At 36.5% G+C, this 21523-nt stretch overlaps 2 protein-coding genes across 2 annotated transcripts; one reads left to right on the forward strand and one right to left on the reverse strand.

Annotated features, from left to right (window-relative positions):
• The first annotated feature begins 755 nt into the window (after nucleotides 1–755).
• On the forward strand, nucleotides 756–8377 carry LOC306884939 (oxidoreductase NAD-binding domain-containing protein 1). Its single transcript, XM_079441197.1, has 8 exons — nucleotides 756–835; nucleotides 1102–1234; nucleotides 1382–1445; nucleotides 1894–2000; nucleotides 2865–3006; nucleotides 3762–3998; nucleotides 4078–4186; nucleotides 4303–8377. The coding sequence occupies exons 2-8, from the start codon at nucleotides 1131–1133 to the stop codon at nucleotides 4458–4460; spliced, it is 921 nt and encodes a 306-aa protein (XP_079297323.1). The 5' UTR covers nucleotides 756–835; nucleotides 1102–1130; the 3' UTR covers nucleotides 4461–8377.
• Nucleotides 6604–18542, reverse strand: LOC306884938 (raftlin-like; the record flags this gene model as incomplete). The annotated part of the gene is made up of 9 exons (XM_079441196.1): nucleotides 6604–6978; nucleotides 7128–7203; nucleotides 7880–7983; nucleotides 8172–8281; nucleotides 8546–8749; nucleotides 9878–10457; nucleotides 11082–11193; nucleotides 11944–12127; nucleotides 18401–18542. 9 exons carry the CDS (start codon nucleotides 18540–18542, stop codon nucleotides 6604–6606), a joined length of 1887 nt encoding a protein of 628 aa, XP_079297322.1.
• Between the last annotated feature and the right edge of the window lie 2981 nt (nucleotides 18543–21523).

The raw sequence follows: 21523 nt of genomic DNA on the forward strand, positions 1-21523 counted from the left end.
ACATTAGAAAAAGAGATTATGAGGGTAGCTAACTGCAATATTGATTAGTCTAATCATAAATGAATGACATCTCTCTATTATCAGCTCCTCAGCGGAAACTGGCATGCCATCACATGCTTTGATGCATCTCTCACGAGCTCCCTTTGAGAGTTCCTTCCAGTTTTTAATGAAATCTGGCGTGACTTTCCATGACATTTACGCGACAGCACTCCTGTCCACCAGAATCGACGCTGAAAACACAAAACGCTTTAATAAGGAAAATAGCCGATGTGTTCACTTCTATGCATGCTATTTCTAATGTTGTCCTCTGTTCAAGATCAGTCACATCGGGATGTTTCATTTAGCCACCAGCGGCTCCTCATTCTTCACATGGTTCTGCTTCAAAACTTTAATTTGGAGCAAAATAACCTAATCTGAGTGGTCTATCTAATTTTTATGCGCTAAATTCGGCTAATTAAACAAAAGCACGATTAACAATTACGATAATGACTTGTTAGCAAAGTCAAAAATATTTTTGTATTCTGTTTACAAGCAAATGGCATGATTTCAGTCAAAAGTAAGCTACTTTTATGCTGTTTACACACAGTAGTAGCCTAATAATTTAGTCATAAACATTCCCACCATTGTCATGCTTAGGTATATAATGATAATTTCATAGTTAGCACTGTATGCATCCTAAATAGATAAAATTTTATCAATGGTGTTTTAATCTTTTTATATTATTTAATAAATTTTTGCACTTATTCCAAACTGAGGGAATACCGCTGGGCGGCGCTACAGAATCTGTTCACCCACCGAAAACAGACGAAGAAGAAACATCACCGCACTGACAGAGGTGAGTGATGTTTATAGAAGTATTCTGCCTCGTGAGCGTATTAGCTCTTTATGCTTTGTCCGCTTCATTTGTTTAATATTGTTTATAATTAAGTTTAAAGGCATACTGAACACAAAACGTATTATTTAGTTAAAAACAGGGTTTAATTGTTTACTGCTCACGTGTGTGAATGTCACTTCACATCAGAAACTCTCAAATTTCAATGTTGTTGATATTATTATGTAAATTCAATAACTAAACTGCTTTCGGTCTGGTGTTATTATCAGGTGTCTGACAGGGATCAGACCGTCATATCATGAGTGTCCGGTGTTTTGTAAGAACGGTGGCCAGAAGTTTCGGCGGTGGATCAGGACTGTTCAGACCAGCTGTTTGCTGTTCGTGTAAAGACACAGTCACACGGTGAGTATCCAGAACCTGGAGCTCTTTCTAGAGGCTTTGGGTGTAGTGGTTGTGCTTGAAAACCTAGTGAGCTGGCTACCAAGTACAACTATGTTGTTTAGCATGTAGGGAGGTCGATGGGTAATTTTTGCTCTAAATTGGTTTCAGAAAAAAGTCATCAAGGAGACAGACTGACCATCTAGTGAGAACTGCTAGCGTTCATAGACAAATGGTGAGTCGTCTTAGATTTCTTTATGAAACCCTTGACCTGTGTGACTCCTCATAAATGGTTAACAAATGTTGTAGCCAAGTAGGTGAAAGTTCAAACACTTGTTCAGTGTTGTAGGTCAGCCAGTGTGTCAATTGATTTTTGTCATGAGACTGAATTCAAGATGAATCTATCTATCTATCTATCTATCTATCTATCTATCTATCTATCTATCTATCTATGCATTAATAGTAGTGTACTCTATAGTGTTATTTCATTAACATCCTGTGCCGATTTTCTTGTCATGCTGTGGATTTTTTACACTTCAGTCAATAAATGTGTTTACAGTTGTAAGAATGTATAATGGCTCCCATTTGTATATTCACATAGCATAATGCATTGCATTTAAAATGCTAAATTTTTACTGTAACTTATTTTTGAAGACATGATGTTATGTTTTGTGTGTATCCAGGAGCTTTTCTCTGCACGTGTTAGTGACATTATGAATGAATCTGATACAGTGAAGAGACTGAGACTGGAGGTACCACATCCTGACTTCAGCTTCCGTGCTGGACAGTGGTAAGAACTTTGTGAAATATGTATTGAAAACATCTAATGCTAAAAGATATCCAGTATAATATGATGGGGTTCTGGGGGTTCACAAGACAATAAAAAAGCTCATAGGGAATACTGTTAGTAGATGGTACATTTTCATTTGAATAATGACTAATAGTTGAGAAGACATGCAATTTGCAAAATGGACACGAGATGGCGCTTTCCTCTCAGACAAAATACTCACTTCAGCTTGAGATGTGTTATCAGCAAACCATGCAAAATACTGAAGATGTATTCTTACATCCACCTCTCCTCACACTTTCTCACTTCTGCTCTCGCTCCCATTGTACCTTATTGCATTTGTTGTGAATGTGTGTGAGTTTTGAGAGAGTCTGAGTGAGGTGAAAAAGTCAGGTGATGATTTATGCAGATGTATGCACAGAAACTCCTCCAGACCATATGATGCTGTGTTCCTGCTAAAGAACATGAGGAACATGAGTCAGGGAGAGCAGAGCGAGTGGGAGTGTGTGTGTGTGTGTGTGTGTGTCCCGACATATGTCCTTATCACTTATTCATGCTCTGTGTACGCATATGGTGACTCTCAAAGCATATGTGTTGCTTTATTTTTTTAAATCAAGTATTATTGACATATGTAATACTGGACACATGGGTTTAACTGTGCTGGCATGTTACTGTGTGGGAAGAATCTGCTTCTGTCGACTTTCTAAAAGTACTTTATGTAGTTGTGTTGTTAGTCTTGAGTGTGTTAGATTTTAGTCATTAACGTGGAGTCGATGCATAAGGTAAGCAGCTAAGTTCATATAATGTATGCCAGCAGTGTTTTATATATTATATTTTATTATATTTGAAGTGCACCCTTTTTCACAGGGTGGATTTCTTCATCCCAGGTGTGGATACAGTGGGCGGCTTCTCTATCTGCTCAAGTCCTGGTCTGCTACAGAGAGAGGGAGTGATTGAACTGGCCGTCAAATACACACGCCATCCTCCAGCACACTGGATTCACACCAAAGTGAGTGAATGAATTAAAAAGTATATAAACACTACTATTCAAAGGTTTGGGCTAGTAAGAATTTTTTATGTTTTTTAAAGAAGTCTCTTATGCTTACCAAGGTTGCATTTATTTGATCAAAATACAGTAAAAACTAATATTGTGAAATGTTATTGCAATATTAAGTGACTGTTTTCTATTTGAAATATATATTTCAGTGTCACGTGATCCTTCAGAAATCAGTCTAATATGTGGATTTGGTGCTCAAGAAACATTTCTTATTATTATAAATGTTGCTGCGCTGACACAGTCCTTAATATCATTGTGGAAACCATGATAATATTTATAGGATTCCTCAATGAATAGAAAGCGTTTATTTGAAACAGAAATCTTTTGTAACATTATAAATGGTTACTGTTATTTTTGATAATTTCAATGCGTCTTTGCTAAAAGCATTAAGTGGTAATGTGTAGTTAAGTTCAGTTTTTCATTCCATGTTTTTATTGGAATGTTTTAGCAAATCAGTATAATTTTCATATTTTGAATATTCTGTTTCACTCCTAAATATGTATGATTGCAAAAGTAAACTGTTTGTTGTATTCTAACTTCAAGAGACATTGCTTGTGCATGTACAGTGTGGACAGTTTTTCATACAATTATTCTACTATGCAGAAGATTCTTTGTATACCAGAACTGTAGGGAACTACATTACATATGAACTGTTGTATACCAGTATTTTGTCTATATTATATATATTGTAAATTGCTTTATTTCAGTGCTCTGTGGACTCTCAGGTAGCTGTAAGGGTGGGAGGTAACTTCTACTTTGACCCTCAACCTTTGGACCCTGTGGTAGACCTGTTGCTGATAGCTGGTGGTGTTGGCATCAACCCTCTGTACTCCATCCTGCTGCATGCAGCTGATCTGCTCAGACAGACTCATGGTCACAGGTACACTCCAGGGCGCACACACCTGTGCTACAGCGCCAAGAACACCAAAGAGCTGCTCTTCAAGGTATGTCTATGTACCCTTGACTTGTCCCTGAAGTGAGATTGAAGCTGCCAACTGACTTCTAAATATGTTCTGTCTTCAGAACTCCATTATTGACATTTGTCACGAGCGACCAGATAAAATCTCCTGCGATTTCCATGTTACCCAGCAGAGCTCAGACATAGAGCAGGAACTTCAGCCTTACACCATAAGTGAGTTGCACACATCTACATTTATTTATTTGACCATCCATAACCTACAACCTTTTAATTAATTGAATTATTTTCAGACCTGATTTGTCACATGAGATATTCTTGTGTCTCTACAGATGGAAGGATATCAGAAAAGGAAGTTGAGCGCTATGTAGATCCTGAGCACACATTGTGTTATCTCTGTGGCCCTCCTCCTATGTTAGAGAAAGTGAGTTCAGACCTGAAGAGAGTCGGCCTGTCGGAGGACAAAATCCTTTTTGAGAAATGGTGGTAGCTCAGATATTCACAGCAATGGATGCATCATCATAGAAACAAACTGTAATGGCAATGGACCAGTAATGCCTTTGAGATCAGTTGAAACGCACAGCAGACACCGTGTCTGCATTATCCACATTTAAACGGACAATTATTCAGCTAAATGAATAAATGTAAATTATCCAGACTCTATGCCCTTTTTTTTGTTATACCTCATTTTAAAGATACTCAACCAATTGACCGTAATCAGCACTGTAATGCTCTACATTATAGTTAATTTGCTGGTTAACAGCATAGGCATCCTACTTCAAGGGCATGATGAAAGATTGCATACTCAGATTGCACTGGGTTTTTAGAGATCTGTGTATAATTATGTATATTGTTTGCATTTTAGAACACATATTTATTCATTAAAAACTTTAGGGGCATAGAAATCAAAAGAGAGATAGTTCACCCAAAATTCTGTCATTAATTACTCCTCATGTCGTTCCAAACCCATAAGACCTTTGTTCATCTTCGGAACACAAATTACGATATTTGGATGAAATCCAAGAGCTTTCTGACCCTCCATACACAGTCAGGGAACTATCACTTTCAGGGTCCAGAAACGTAGTAAGGACATTGTTAAAATCAGAAAATTCTCAGATTTGATTAAAAATATCTTAATTTGTGTTCTGAAGATAAACAAAGGTCTTGAGGGTTTGGAACGACATGAGGGCGAGTAATTAATGACAGAATTTAAATTATTTGGGTGAACTATCCCTTTAATTTCTATGCCCATCTTTGCTCATCAATATAGTCCTAATTTCCTGAAAGATGCCAAAAATAAGAACTCTGAAAACAAACTGAGATTTTTTTAAATAAAATAATCCATTTCTGTGAGTCAATATGATGCAAGTGGTTTGAACCCTCAAAGTTGATGCTTCAAAAACCACACCAAGTGATCATGACGATACTCGTATGATCCCAGTGGATGAATCAATGCCTTCTGAAGCAAAACGATCGGTGTGTGAGAAAAATACTAATAATTTAACTTTTTAAACTACAAAACATATTTTCTGATCAACTGAGGGTTCAGTCCACTTGCATATCATGGACTGACTAAGATTTATTTATTTTAAATCTGTTTTTGTTCCACAGATGAAGGAAGGTTTTATATGTAAAGTATGGCATGAGGGTATGAAACTGAATTTTCATTTTTAGGTGGAGTATGCCTTTAAGGCAAGTCAGTTCACTTGGCGGCCATATTTGTAACATCCCATGGGCAGCTATTTCTAGCTTTGCAAGCAATGCTCCAATCTACCTAAATTATGCTTAAAAAAAAGAAAGACTCGTTGCTGAAACTCTTTCAATCACATTGTACAAATCTGGAAATACAATGTGTCATATATTTAGCTTTTTATCATCAAATCATGCAAAAATTATTTTTAGCCTGGTCCAGCCAAGTCATTGGCATTTTTGACTGTACAGCAGGATTACAACTGTCATTGTGAACTTTTCCAATTAAAATTAAGCTCAAAATATAATTATCTCCCACGTCATGGGAAGAGTGGTTCTTCAAAACTGGATTGATGAACAAGATCTTTACCTCCAATAGTGCTGAAATGTTTTGTAAAGTCATTTTGAAAAACGACACTGAAAACAGAAGAAAACTGCAAGCTTGAGCTGCAAATAAGCCCATTACTGAGAGCTTTTATTTACACCATTAACTGTCTCACAGACGTTCACTATAACTGTTACTTTACAAATTTAGACATTAGTTACTGCCATCCTCACTGATACAAATAAATGGATTAACTGATGTAATACTAACTGAAGAATTAAATGAGCATCTTGCGGAATGCATTTGAGCTAGTGCACGATATATTGCTAATGCTGTATGTAATAAAATGAGTTAACCTCACAGATTCACACAGGTACAAGTCTCAACACATTGGTCAGCGTTTAGCATATTCAGAGCTCCGAACAGATGTTTTCACATTTGTTAGAATCTCTTGCCATTTGTTACAGCAATGCACCTTAAAAACCGTGGCAAGATTCAAACAATCTTACAGGACAATTACTCTGTCAGCCGATGTATATGCCCAGACACGGGCCTGACGAGAGTGTATTGTGCCTGAATAAACATGAACATATTGTAATGTTTACATAAATGAATACTGTCAGCACAATCCAGAGAATAAAGCCCTCTCTGTTACAACTACTCGCACGTCCTCGTGTTTGGCACACATAATTGTGCGCTTTAATTCCTGATTGCCGTTTGTAATTCCATCCTTTTTTGCTGGGCTATTGTTTGGGATGTCAATACTCTGCATGTGGAATTCCACCGTCCTTTCCGCTTGGTCTCTCCTCTCTGGGCTTTCTGGCAAATTCTGCCCATTTTCCTTCTGGATAATCTCACGTTGTCTCATCAGACTTGTGTTTTCTCTCTCCATTCGTTCCATTTCTCTCTCAATTGTTGCCAACGGTGATATCTCCCTCTCTGGTGTCCTTTTATTATTTAAGTTCCTTTTGTTTTGACCTCTGAGGTTCAGTTTCTGGAAAACATACACACAAACTGTCAGACACTGAGCTACTTTTGAGGATTTTAAAGTGAACTGACAACGCTATTACAAATTCATACAGTTCTCTAAGACAGCTCTAATCTAATTTTAGCAGAAATAAACTTTGTGCCATGTATACACACCGTCAAGTCTCTCCTCTTGCGAGGCAGCGTGGGTCTCTGGAGGAAGAGGATCTGTTTTGTGGCCAAACTTCCATCGCTAAGACAAACATAAATCAGAGGTATAAAATGTGTAAGAATTATTGTTTTTTCTTTTGATATGACTGAGAAGTTGTTTTGCAGGTAATATTTATCATATTATTAGCCCCTTAAGTTCAACAATGAATGTAATGCTTGTTTAATGGCATAGTTCACCCAAAAATGAGCATTTTTATGAAAATTCAGTCACCCTCAGGCCATCCAAGATATAGATGAGTTTGTTTCTTCATTCAGATTTGGAGGAATTTAGTATTATTTTACTTGCTCACAAATGGTCCCTAACAGCTTTACAAAAATCCACATGACTCATGATCAGTTAACATTTTATGAAGTGAAAAGCTGTGTTTGTAAGAAACAAAATCATGAAGACTTTTTTAACTTTAATCCATTGCTTCTGTCTAAAATATGAGTCCCTTTATCTATAATATTCTCCAGTAAAATTGATGGACTGGAGTAATTTGAATTATTTTGATGCTTTAATCCGATATTTGGACTCTCATTCTGACGGCACCCATTCACTAAAGAGGATCCACTGGCGAGCAAGCAATGTAATGCTAAATTTCTGAAAATCTGTTCCAATGAAGAAACAAGCTCATCACATCTTGGATGGATGACCTTGGATTTTTTTTTTTTTTTTGGTGAACTATTCCTTTAAGGGTTTAGTATGGATTTGGAACCTTTTCATTTTGACGATGGGAGTGGGCAGAACACACATTAGTCTCCAGCCGTACAGAGCCAGAGACTGGAGCAGAGGGATGTAGTCTGTTTTCACCGCAACACCCTGCAAAACAGAAGTGTCATTTAAACAATGTGTTAAAGCATTTCACTAATGTCCTGTTGAAACATATTGTGTGAATGTCCACATATGTCTGCATTCATTTAAAAGGCGGTTTGTTCGAAGAAAGGTGTAGAAGTTCCACAGATAATAATGCAATGAATTGAATTTGGGATGTACCACTGCAGACTTACATCAATAACAGTCCATTGCTCAACTACAATGGCGTCATACACTGTGGTTGGCCCGGCATCACCTGAAGCACTTTGGAAGATAAAAACACTCTCCACAATGGAAGAAGATGCTGAAGATAGAGCAAGACAAGGATTGGAAAATGCTAATAAGAATGGTTGATGATTTGTCTTAGAGTTATCTGCTCAGCAGGTTAATAAAATGTTTGAAAACGATTTTTTTCTATTTTTATTATATAGTTGTATGCATTTTTATCATTTTTATCATTGTTTACTTGTGAATAAATGTAATATATTAGTATAATGTATGTTTTTACAATCAGGAAAACTTTCTGCTATCTCAGTTCATCCGTAAAATGTCACAACACCTCCAGTACCTGCATCATCTTCGAGGATAAAGTAGCCATCAATGAGTTGCGCGCCACTTCTGAAGTGCTGCGTCATGTGGTCCAGCCAATGGGAGTCAACCGAGCTAACAAGCCCCGCCTCCCTGTGCACCTGCAGTGGAACCCTCAGAGAAAAGATCTTTCGCGAACCCGACAGAAGTCTCGTATGGTTGTACAGCGCGAAGACCTGCACACCTACACATACAGAGATAAATATTGTATTGTATAAGTGTTTTATGACTTATATATGTTCCAAATGTCAGATAGGATAATTATAAACCAACTCGGAGCAAAGCAATTTTACATTGCTACGGATATTCACATAACATCACGACTGAGAGTCATACTGATAATATACAACATCTGACCAAGAACTTAATTTTGAGTAACTTTAATTTTAGATACAACATTGAGTTACAATAGGTGTGTTCGACTTGAAGTGGCGCTGCGCAGAATGTTCAGTGACATCAAAGTACCGCGAGAGCGATTCCAAAGCATCAGGATCCATCTGCTCTTTTATCGCTCTCGCGGTACTTTGATGTCATACACTGATCATTCTGCGCAGCGCCGCTTCAAGTCGAACACACCTATTGTCTATTTTTGCTCTGCAAACGAAAATAATTCCAAGCGAACCACTGTTGCCAACTCTCGCGAGACAAATGAGCAACCGCAGCTTCAAAAACAAGCCCAATATTTTTTTTTATGATTTATTATTATCTTCAATATTATTTATCATCAATTAAGTATTACCAATAAATGAGTCTGCAACATATTAAACTGAAACAACTCTTTTATCTGAAAAGCAAAAACAGAAGCTATTTTACAAAAATTAGCAAACTGCAACAAAAGTGGGAACAAAACTCATCTCCAGTCACTTGTGAGCAGAATAGGACCACTTGGTTTTATTACAGCCCGTGATAATTAATACATTACAAAAACATTGCAAACATTAGGCTAAAAGAAAGTCACCCCACTCCTCTACATCTACTTCTATCATTGCTTGGATTACAGCTTCCTTCTTTGTGAATGTGATTTTAATTGAGGGGGCGTATATGGGGAACATATGGGAAATTACGCTATAGCACTTATATTATTGCACTGACTGGCTATTAACTTAATAGCCAGTCAGTGCAATAATATAAGTGGATTTTTTCACACAACTTTACAAAAAAAGAAGCCCAAAGTCGTGTATAATATGAGGACTTGCAACTGTGAAACAAACGTCTCCAAGCAACAGAGTATTTATGATCTAGACATAATAGCCCCCCCCCCCCCCCCCTCCCTCCAACCCTTTCTCTGTATTTCAACAGACTGCACACTTACGATTCAGCATCGGGGTGGTTCCGCTACACTTGCTGTGTTTGTCTTGGCTTTTGACCTGCTCTCTGTGCTCTCTTTTGTTGTTTTCTGTCAAATCACAGCTGGGCAAGTCAGGCTGTATTCTTGTGCTCTGGGTCTGATGTGGCTCTGGTGCACAAGAGCTTAATATATACTCATGCGATGGCATTTGGTTCTTCAAATCCTCAGCTTGCGTACATTCACCTTCAACATTTAAGTACTGATAATCAGGAGACTGATGGCTCTCAGCGAAAGGATTCTGATTATTCCAGCACTGGCTGCTCTCAGTGCTTTGTATTTGAAAGCTGTGGTTCATAAAGTCTTCATTATCTGAATTAAAGTTTGTACGATTCTGGTTTCGTTGATCCCCATTGTCTCTATCCTGTTGGCTCTGCTCGCTCGCAGGGCTGAGGGTCAAAGGTCGGCTGCTGTGATGAACAGAACAGGGACTGGAGTGCAAGGAGGAAAGATCTTCTGGTTCCCAGTGACCAAGGAAATATGGACCTCCACCGGGCTGTGGCAAAAACCCCACAAACAGATCACCCTGATCAGCCAAATCCTGCACCTGCATCCCCAAAAACAACCAGGACCAATAGAAGAAGTGAAATATTCATCAATCTTGATACCACCTGTTCCAATCAAAGCTGACAATGAAAGTAAGTGGATTCCAATGTAATATGAATAATTTTACAGTGTTTTTAGAGGAGAAAGGTGGTGCGTCTTCCTGCAGATGCTTTTAAAATAAGCACTGTAGAGCTGTGACAGGAAATGCTAATGAAAACCATATTTTCCAATCATCATACTGTCACACCACACACATGCATACGTCTAAATCATCAGTAAATGTCACATGGCTCAAACACTTCCACATACACGCACACACAGTCAAACAGTGCTTATCTCCAGATAAATGCAATTACTGAAAAGGCGAGGGGGTGACGACTAATGGAATGGCAGATGAATGTGGGGTGTCAGTGTCTATGGAGCAGCTGGTCGGCTTATGTTTTCTGTTTTACAGCTGTATTGTAAGACCACGATAGAGAGAGTTTAAAGTAAGTGGGTTTTCGGTGTCATCTTTAATGGAGTGATGACATTAAGCATGCCACTAAAGTTTAGTAACTAAATGACAAACAAATTGACCTGCTGCTCTCGGTTTGAATGAAAACAAAATGCACACTGAAGGTCTAACCTTTTTCACATAGCCCTGTATGACTTCTGGGTCAGGGTCCTGGTGACCGAGGTAACACACATCTGTCATGAGATGAGGCTCAACCCAGTTCAGCGTGCCACTGTCAGAACCACTGTAACAAAAAATAAAAAACGTTTGAACATCCAAAATTTACCCTCTTAATGCAAAATCTTGGTCTTATTGTAAATGGTTCATATGCAAATCTAATTCCAGGAAATATTATTAATATTTTTTCATCAAAGTAAAATAAATTACACTTCCTTGGAAACAACTTTCCTTTTCCTGTCATGTGGCTTGGATAATATCTGCTACTGTGTGGTACATAGTATGTAAAAACAGTAATATTGTGACATTAAAATGTAAATAGCTGTTTTCTGTTTTAATACCTTTTAAAATGTAATTTATCCATGAGATGGAAAAGCTAAATTTTCAGCATCATTACTCCTGTCTTCAGTGTCACATGACCCTTGAAAACCATTCCAATATGCTGATTTGGTCAAGAAACCCTTCTTATTATTATCAATGTTCAAAACATTTGTGTTGCTAAATATTGTTGTGGAAACTGTGCTCATTTTTTTTTTCAGAATTCTTTGATGAATAAAAAGTTCAATAGAATTTGAAATAGAAATTTTTGTAACATTACAAATTTGTCGCTTTTGATCAAATTAATGCATCCTTGCTGATCTGGAAACAAACAAACATTTGAATGGTAGTGTGTCAATTTTTAATCGACCTGAAAAATTTAAATGTAAAGTAATAGTATTGTATAATGCACAAAATATTACTAATTGAAATGTTTACTGATGTGTACAGAACACTGTGTGCAATAATCAGTATACATTATATCATTCCTAGTGTATACCTGTGTGTTTCTCTGATGAGCACAGCCCGGTGTAACTGCTTCTGAAGGTTAGCACTAGCAGGGCCGCAGGAGTGAACAAAGGGATGGACAGCAACCAGTACGAACCCCTTCTGATACAACTCACACACCTGCACCGGAAGCTCTCTGACTGACGACAGACACAGCAATGAGGACACTGCCACCTCTGAAGAAACAGACAGAGAGAGAGTTAGAGAGGCACAGAGAGAAATGAGCAAAGAAAAAAAAAAAAAAAAAAATATATATATATATATAACATGTCATCTATCTTTTAACTATCATCATTTGTCCTGACCAGTGTTGGGCTTGTTACTCAAAAAATGTATTACTTGTTACTCCTTTTAAAATTAATATTATGTTGTTACTTATCACTTTTTGGCAACAGTAATTAGTACAGAAGTTGCATATCTTTGCAACAAAATTCTTCTAAAATGTTACTATCAATACATTTCTGCCCCATTTCACCAAAATGCACATTGGATCGCAGTTAGAAGTTATTACAAATGCTCAGTGGTGATTGATAGTGACGTTGAAGTGAAAGTGTTGTATTATTTTCATTAATTGTGTGCCTTGAAGCTAATTGTAGCTATAATTTCTCTGTTACCCATATCCGATTATATTTTATGATGTATTTTATCAAAAGAAATCATATGAAAATGTTTCATTTTCTAATACAATTTATATCAGGATCAGAGGGATGTAATGCCCGAGTAAACTAATGCTACAACTTAAAAATCAATGTTCAGATCATCTTTTCTCCTGCCAAAATCAATGTAATGGCAATTTTTCCATTCATTGAATATAAGTTTTTCCATTTAGCTTCCCTGCAGCACTGGTGACGTCATGTGCCTGTGCAAGTCATGAAAATTACAAAAATAAATCTAGGAATTATTGGATTTCAAATCAGAAGGAGTTGAAGCATCAATAGAAACTAAGTAACTAGCTGTTTTATGGATGGTAACTGTAATATTATTACTAATGTTACACTTCTAGTTACTGAAAAAGTTATATTATTACTGACCAACACTGGTACCGACACAGCTACTACTGCTCAAAAAATGAACTGAAAAATCCCTAATTTACCATTGTGACAACTGTATAATAGTGTATATATATATATTAAAATAATAATAATGAAACAAACAATTTAAAAATATATTTAGAACTTTCTATTCATAGATTTCTGAAAAAAAGGTGTCAAGGTTTGCACAATAATATTAAACTGCACATCTGTTTTCAATAGTGAGAAATAATTCTTAAACACCAAATGAGCATATTAGAATGATTTCTGAAGGATCATGTGGCACTGAAGACTGGAATATTGATGCTGAAAATTCAGCTTTGCATCACAGGAATAAATTACGTTTTAAAATATATTCAAATTGAATACAGTTATTTTAAATTGTAATTTAAATGACTATTTTACTGTATTTTTAATTCAATAAATGCAGCCTTGGTGATCATAAGTCAGCATATATCAGTACATCAAAATTGACGTAACCGATGACTACACTGTAAAAAATGATCATGATTTAACGGTAAAAAACTGTGAAAATGCTACGGTAAAAACCTGTTACATGGTTAACGGAAACTTCCTGTAAAATTTACAGGGAAAAACCGTAAACTGACGTTCCCAGAATTCCCTGCGTTCCATTTCAAATTCTGTTTGAATTTGACGTTTTTTCTTTGAAATAACTATGTTTCTTCTTAGTTTTTTCTTATCAGTTATGCTTATTAGGGTTGTATGTTACATCTAATGTTGTTAAATTAATGTTTATAGCATATTTCAGTTTAAGGAGTCTCACCATGATGGTGTTTAGTGCTTGTATGAATGACACTGCATCTGCACCTTCTGTATATGCTATTGTTTAAAAGTTGCTTGAGATGGGCTTTGGCTCATCATGTGACTTTCTCATCATCACCTGCATTTGGTGGTTATCAGTGTATTTCAAAAGAACAAAACAGATTACAGTACTTTAATAGGTTGGTATATTAAGATTATATCAGTTAAATAAATTACGGTATTTAACTGTAAATGTAAGTTGAAACCGTAAAACCTAAAACGTTGCTACTGTATTTTTTACGGTAGAATTCTGGCAACCAGAGCTGCCAGTTTTTTACCGTGAATTTGACAGATTTTTTTTTACAGTGTAATGTAAGCACATTCATACCACTATATCAGCATGATTTAATATATACACCCCTGCCACATACTCAACAAAATGAATTAGAAATGGGGGGATGAATGATGTAAGACAGAAATGAGAAGATAGGTGTGAACCATTTCATTCACAGTCATCTCTACCAAACAAAGTGTTAATACGCTTGCTTTCTGACATGGTTTCTGACACACAAACCGAATCGCTGTAGAAATTGTTTGCAAGTATTTTGGCGAGACTGTTTTATAAGCTAATTGTTTCTGGAATCAGTAATTAAGCTTAATTTCCAGCGCTCATTATTCAGAGCACTATTAAGGGCAGCAGCGAGCTGTAATCTGAGCACTGCTTGACTGCAATCATCTTTCAGTGGTGTGAGGAGCTTGTTTAAACAAAACTCTGACGGTCTGAACACGCTTTGACTCTGAGGGGGGTTTATTAGAGTTACCACTGAATAAATAACTGCACAGTTCATAGCAAGATGAACGTATAAGTGAATTGAGTGCAAATGTGTGATTCAGTCTTCAGTGTCACATGATTCTTAAGAAATCATTCTAATATGCTAATTTGAAGCAAAAAATGTATCATGTCACTCTCTCAAATATGACTAAAGAAAGATCACATTGAAAAGCAAAATTAACAACAGAGTTAAATGTTCAGTATCCAGTTCAGTATACCAGTACAAAGACATATAACCCATGTATCTGTCATGACACACACCCATTAAACTCCACCAAATAACAAAATCTGTTTGCAATCATCAGGTAGTGCTGAAACTGCGGAAGTGTCTTAGACTTTATGACGTCTATTAACTTATTCCAGTCCAGCATGAACTATATTAACCAGTGCATCACACAAAAGGCCCGGGGCAAAGGACCCATGCAGCATGAGAGAATGAGAAAATATGTTTGTTTGCGTGAGACCAACACACAGAGAAGCTTTCACTGCTCCTGAAAGACCAAGTATATGACAATCTGTCCCTATATTTACTACGGGGGAATTCCACCTTCATGAAGCAGAATTTACTCAGTCGGGGGTTAAACATTCGGGTAAACAGTCAATCTCAGCAACAAACTCCACCTCAAGAATGCAGCCCTCTAAACGAATGTGTAATGTTCAAGCTCTAAAAATGAGTAGCAGAGACTTTGGCGAATCAGTTAAACCCCACCTGCAGAGAAACATGTGTTTATGCTAAAATATCAAGTGTTGTAGCACAATCACACTTGTCTAAATCCTTCTTGGGTTGTCTGGATCTAGCAGGATCTGTTCTGTCTAACAGGATTTGTACTTTATTTTTGTGTTAAATCAATGATTGGACATAACACAAAAATAATTATCAGCTTATCGACCGGAATTAATACCCATGCATCCTTTGAATTGACCAATCAACATCCAGAACTGAACTATCCATTTTTTAATAACACTTACTCATTTATTATTAAAGAAGTTGTTCAGTGTGTTTTAAATGCCATAGTAGTTCAATTTCTTTGAACCAATCCTCTGAATGCTTCTTTGAACTAAACGTGTTAGTAGCAAATCTATTAGATAGCAATACCTTCTCCTGCTGTGCTGACCTATCAGAACTGCTCACTAAATATTGATATGACATAAATATTAAAGTGCTCCATAAAAAAGTGTTTATATGATTCATAAGTATAAGGGATTCTTGCTGCTTATGAGTGTGATGTTGGATCGTTGGGGGTCTTATTTTATTTTGTAATAACCCGACAGTGTGGAATTGCATTATTTATAGACCAATTTCAATTAAAACAAGATTTTGGCTATAAATACAGTTCAGTGTCACTAGGGCGACTGATTTTCTCTATCTTTGTTATTTCATCCTTGTCATTCATTCACATTCATTAAGTTACTTATTGTTGCTTTCAATATTGACGCCCTAAAACAAACAAACATATTCACACATCTCTGGCTCTCACTCGCGCAGTCACAGCGGTTTGCAGTGAAACAATTTGCGTCTCGGTGTGTCTGTAGGCATCAATGAATTTTACATATAAATGACCTGCCTGCCTGTCTACCGATAAGCAGCTAAAACAGAATGCCTGGAGTATGTGTGTGTGTGTGTGTGTGTGTGTGTGTGTGTGTGTGTGTGTGTCCAGAACCTGAATGATTGCTGCTCTCCCAGTTCTCACATATTCCTATTTTTTAATATAAATAAATATTTGATCCAGGTCACACTCTCAGATGCTCACCTACACACACACACACACACTTTTGTGTTTGGCTAATGTTATAAGCTTTAACTTTAAGTAGTAAGTGCAATAGATTGGATAGGTTGGATAAACTAACAATATCTATATTACTCCTAAATAAGCCAAGACAGAGTGGGCATGACTGGTATTTATTACAAGACCAAATAAATACTGATATAATGCATTGCTATGGATAACAATGACCACTGAATGGTGTGACTAATTAAGTATTCCAGTTATAGATCAAATGTATTGCAGAGAGCTGTGTAAAAAAAACTTGTGATAGTATTTATTTAGCAGATGTTTGTCATAGAATCAATTCATCCTAGGTATGCATTAACATTAGTATATCGGTTAGTATATAAATATTAACCAAGATTCATAAAACAGTTAAAGAATAATGTTCATTGTTAGTTCATAATACAAAATGCATTTAAGTATCCAACTTGGAGCGGATAGAAAGACTTTCCATTGACTTCTATTGTTTTATTCTAAGCTCATTTTCTATGCACTAACCTTCGCATGTGGACCGTTTCGTATTTTTCATTAGGACATTAGTATGTTTATTAGCATGTTTTCTTCTTGGGAGACCAATGGATGGTGCCCCCAATGTAGGTAAATTCAGGTTTTAGTTTTACTATCCCTGACCCCCCAAACACACAAAAATAAACAACTAGTGATATGGTCACATCCTTGGAATTATGTTCAGTAATGGCCCATATACTCATATGCTTTCAAGTCATTAAAATGAGCAGGTCTGTTCTTCCACTTCAATCTGTGTCTTATATTCTCTCATCCTGTCTCATATCCTCTTTCTCTGAATTCAGCGGGATCCATTATTGCCTCTCTCGAAGCACACTAACAAAAGCGGCATTAGTATATTTAGAAACATAAGCCCACAAAGAATATACACTGTTTGGTTGCTCTCCTGCTCTATTACTCTCTCTCTCTCTCATCTAATCTTACACTTTTTTTTCTTCTCAGTTTGAAGCTTTACACTTTATTATCTGAAGGTGGGTTTGTGCATTTGCGTATGCATATCATCAATATGGATGTTCCTTTGAATTCTGAAAAACATCATTTTTATGCCGTATGTCACTGTATATTAATCCTATGATGCATGAATTATAAAGTCTTTAAAGAAGAAAAAACTTGATTCTTTTTTTAAAGAAAAAAATCAGAATAATTCACAATCTGTGTTTTAGTATTATTTAGGCCTGTATATTATAGTACTTATTTTTTTTTAAATGTATTTTTTATTCAAGTTTTGTATGCGCTTTTGTCATTTTTCTTGCTTTTTTATTTTTTCTGTTTACCTTTATTTTTATTTCAGTGTTAGTTTTGGAGATTTTAGCATTTCAATTTAAATGTTTATTTCAGTTAGTTGCCAATGCAACATTGCTTATTGTTTTCAGTTGAATATTTCATCTAATATTTTTATTTCAGCTTAATTTTAGGTAATAACAAAGATTTTTAATTGTTTTAGTTTTACAGTAGTTAACAATAACAACATTGTTCTGTCTTTTTTTTGTTTTGTTTATGGTCTGTTTTGTGTTATATATTGGTCTACTGCAATAATAAAAAATGATATATATTCCAGAGGTGCCACTTCCATAATGACATGTAAAGATGACAGTTAATCAGAAATATGAGTAAAGCCCCATTCACAACAACAACGATAATTACACACCAATGGATGACTGTTTGTTTTATTGTAAATATTGCACTACAGTTTTGTCTGCCAAAAATGTTCAAACTCTTTAAAACTGGATGGATTCTGATTGGCTGTCTAAGTTTTTATTGCACATTAGCTGGAACAAAAGAATCTTCTTAAAATTATTCCAATGATATTGTTCCTCTTTGTAAGTTGTTACAGTTGTGGTGAGAATGAATGATTATTAGAACTTTATAGTTATCATTATAGTTATTGTCCTTTGTATGAATGGGCCTTAGGGGTCAAAGTTCATCACCCATATGAAAATCTGGCCATATTAAATCCCAATTAAAAACAACAATGACACCTACAAAGGGACTTTATATTACATAAAGTGTGCAGGATATGGGCATTCATACCTTCTTTTCCTAACAGAAAGTCCAGAAAGTGGTATGTATAGGCCACTCCTGAGTGCGTCTCCACTTGCGCTCTTCTGAGGGTGGAAAAAATCTTCCCCGGAACTTCATCTGACCCTCGGGGCTTCTGCAACTTACAGCCCATGTCTGCACACGTGGAGAAAAACAAAGAAAGAGAAAGAAAATGAGACAGATGAATATGGATAATTTGTCTGAAATATTTATGTATTCATAACTGCATTATTGATTTAACTGATTGCCTTGGCAGCAGTCCCTAATTGTCATGCTAATTAAGTCAGATTGACGATGAAATAGGAAGTGAGCATGTGCGAAACTGGGGAGAGGGCATTTCAGCGTGTCTTTAAACACAACCGCAAACATTCAGATACACGCACGCGTGCACACGCAAAGATTCGTCACACGGTAACATAACATGAAGGCTAATTGGAAAGCTAATCAACCTTCAAGCATCAACCTTTAACACAAACACACGTTCAACGTGTCATACAATGCCCCCTTCAAAACGAACACACTGTCTCCTTGGTTACCAAAAGCAGCAATCAGATAACACTTCATATTTGATCTGTGACTACACAACCAATCAAACAGTGTAATGTGTGGCCGATGAATTAGCGTGTGGCTAATGCTAATGAGTGTCACATCTATAGCTCGCTAACTTGATGTGACAGCAAAGGCACACCACGTGGGCCCCGAGCACCATCAGGTACGGGTGGTTAGCTGCCAGCATTTCTGTGTCAGCATCTGATGAGCCAGAACAGGTGAAACCGAGAGGAACCGGACAAGCCCAGTCGCCGTGACAACAAGCATTAAGTGCGCAATGATGACATGATGGGGAATAAAGATGGGACAGGGGAGCGATGGATGGCTGGTTTTGTGGTTCAGGGATGGGGTGATCATTTTAGGGCTGTGCCTGTCTATGAGTAGATCAGGATAGACGATAAGAACCAGTACTGTGCTTTACCATGGTACAGAATCTGCTTCTCGACCCGAGCCAGAAGGTCCCAAAATACTCTCGGGCTTCGGGTTTATTTTTAATGAATAGCTTAATGCTATTAGTGCTGCTTAATATTTGTGTAAAAAGTGTGATGTTATTTTTTCAGGATTCTTTGATGAATAGAAATGTCAAAAGAACAGGTTTCTTGAAATAGAAATCGGTTGTGACAGTGAATTTCTTTCTTACTTTTGATCAATTGAATGTGTTCATGTGAAATAAAAGTATTACATTTTTTAAATAAATAAAACTCTTACAGGCCCCAAACTATTTAATGGTGTAATGTAGTGTATACTGTATATCAAATAATATTTATTAGACTATGCTACCAAAATAGTATATGAGAGGTGGTTCCAGGCTGCAGAAACAGCACTGACTCCAGGAAATCAATGGAAAACATTAGGAGGTGGAAAACATAACCTGGCTTGTCTGCTCAGATGTAGAGCTTTATATCTACAGAGCATCTCTACATGGACACAGAAGTGGCTCTTCTTCATTTTAGGAGCTTTCTCACTTTTAATTTCCTTTGAAACACTGGAAATACTCCTGGTACAACACCATCGCATACAAAAACAATTATCTCTCCTTTGTTCTTTTAGAATGGATTGTTTGATCAAACTATTGCCTCAGGTGTGATAGTGGCTGGTTATCTGCTCAAGTCACTTTCTGTAATCGGTTTAATCTCTGTATTCCACAAAATGGTGGACTACAGACTTCAAGAGAAAATTTAAATCATTGGAAACAATACACTACTTTTAAGATTAGTTATTTAGAAGAAATGAAAGAGTAATTTATATTTAAACTGAGAATATACACAGGGAGGTGTTAACAATCATCTGTTACCTCAAGCACTATAGGTTTAAGGTCCAAGTAGGAGTAAATCACAAGGATTTACTGAGACAACTTGCTTTTATTATGAATCCGACAGCTGGAATATAAATGACAAATTCATTGGGAGATACACAGACCTTCACACCTTTGCTGAGTGAAGTTAATGCTGGCAGTCAAGCATCCGGTTCCACTCAGTTCCCTTCACTAGCCTGACAATCACATCATTACTGACGCTAATCGCTCGGCAGCAGACCGACAGATCATCAGTTTGCTCAAAGTTACTCAGACAACATTTGGAGAGCTATTAGAGCAGAAAAAAGAAGCCGCAGATTCTTAAATCTCAGCTGAATTTGCAATATCATCAAGGGACCAGCAAACGCAAGCTTTGACAAACACAAATGCTGTTATGAGTGCATAAGCCTCATTGAGGGGAGAGTTGCTCCCTCATTGAGCACAAAAATGACAGCACAGCAATGTGTGCATCATACTTAGCCTTTGCCATTAGGGACGAATAGGTACCATTACTGTGATCAGCCATATTAGAATTGTTGTAATTGACTTGATATTGGATTTTTTTGTGTGCATTTTTTGTGCATTTTCATTTTATTTTTACATTTAGATTACCTTTGCCATCTAATGCACTAATAATTTAATAACAATGTTAAATAAGTGTCTCATCTCAGACATATCTCACATCATGCTCAGATTTTCTAAAATATTAAAATCTGCAATCAAATGTGATTTCTAAATAAACTCAAACATTTCTCACTAAATTCAAATGATGTGAGCTATGGTATCTGTATTTATTTGATTACTTAAAGTCTTACTGTGTGTCAACATTTGTTTATTTTTATTTCTCTGGAATTATAGGAGACACATCTGAGACAAAACTGATACTAAGTCCATTAAATCGTCTCTATAAAATTATTCTGGCTTTTTATAGATACACTTAAGATTTTATAGATACATTAAGACTTAAGAATCAGATTAAAATAGATTACTTCGATTATTAAAAAGCATAAAGGCAGAGACTTGGAGTTTATCTTCAGCACAAAGACACAAAGACCGTTTCATACTCAACATCACAAATGCACTACACACTTCCCACACTACACACTTCCTGCGTGCTTCTCGGCAGAACACACATGAAGATATTCACACACAATAATCTCTCACTGTGATAAGCGTGCGGAGGGGAGTGGAAGAAAAAAGGGAAAAAGAAAGATGGAGAGCTAAATTTAGGCAAGATGATAGGGAAGGATAAGTTGAGAGCACACATCGAA

Source organism: Barbus barbus, assembly GCF_936440315.1.
Source record: "Barbus barbus genome assembly, chromosome: 19".
Lineage (NCBI taxonomy): Eukaryota > Metazoa > Chordata > Actinopteri > Cypriniformes > Cyprinidae > Barbus > Barbus barbus.

Coding starts and splice junctions, on each gene's coding strand:
- LOC306884939 (XM_079441197.1), top strand. CDS start 1,131: ATGAGTGTCCGGTGTTTTGTAAGAACGGTGGCCAGAAGTTTCGGCGGT. Junction 1,235..1,381: donor TGTAAAGACACAGTCACACG/GTGAGTATCCAG, acceptor AATTGGTTTCAG/AAAAAAGTCATCAAGGAGAC. Junction 4,187..4,302: donor ACTTCAGCCTTACACCATAA/GTGAGTTGCACA, acceptor GTGTCTCTACAG/ATGGAAGGATATCAGAAAAG.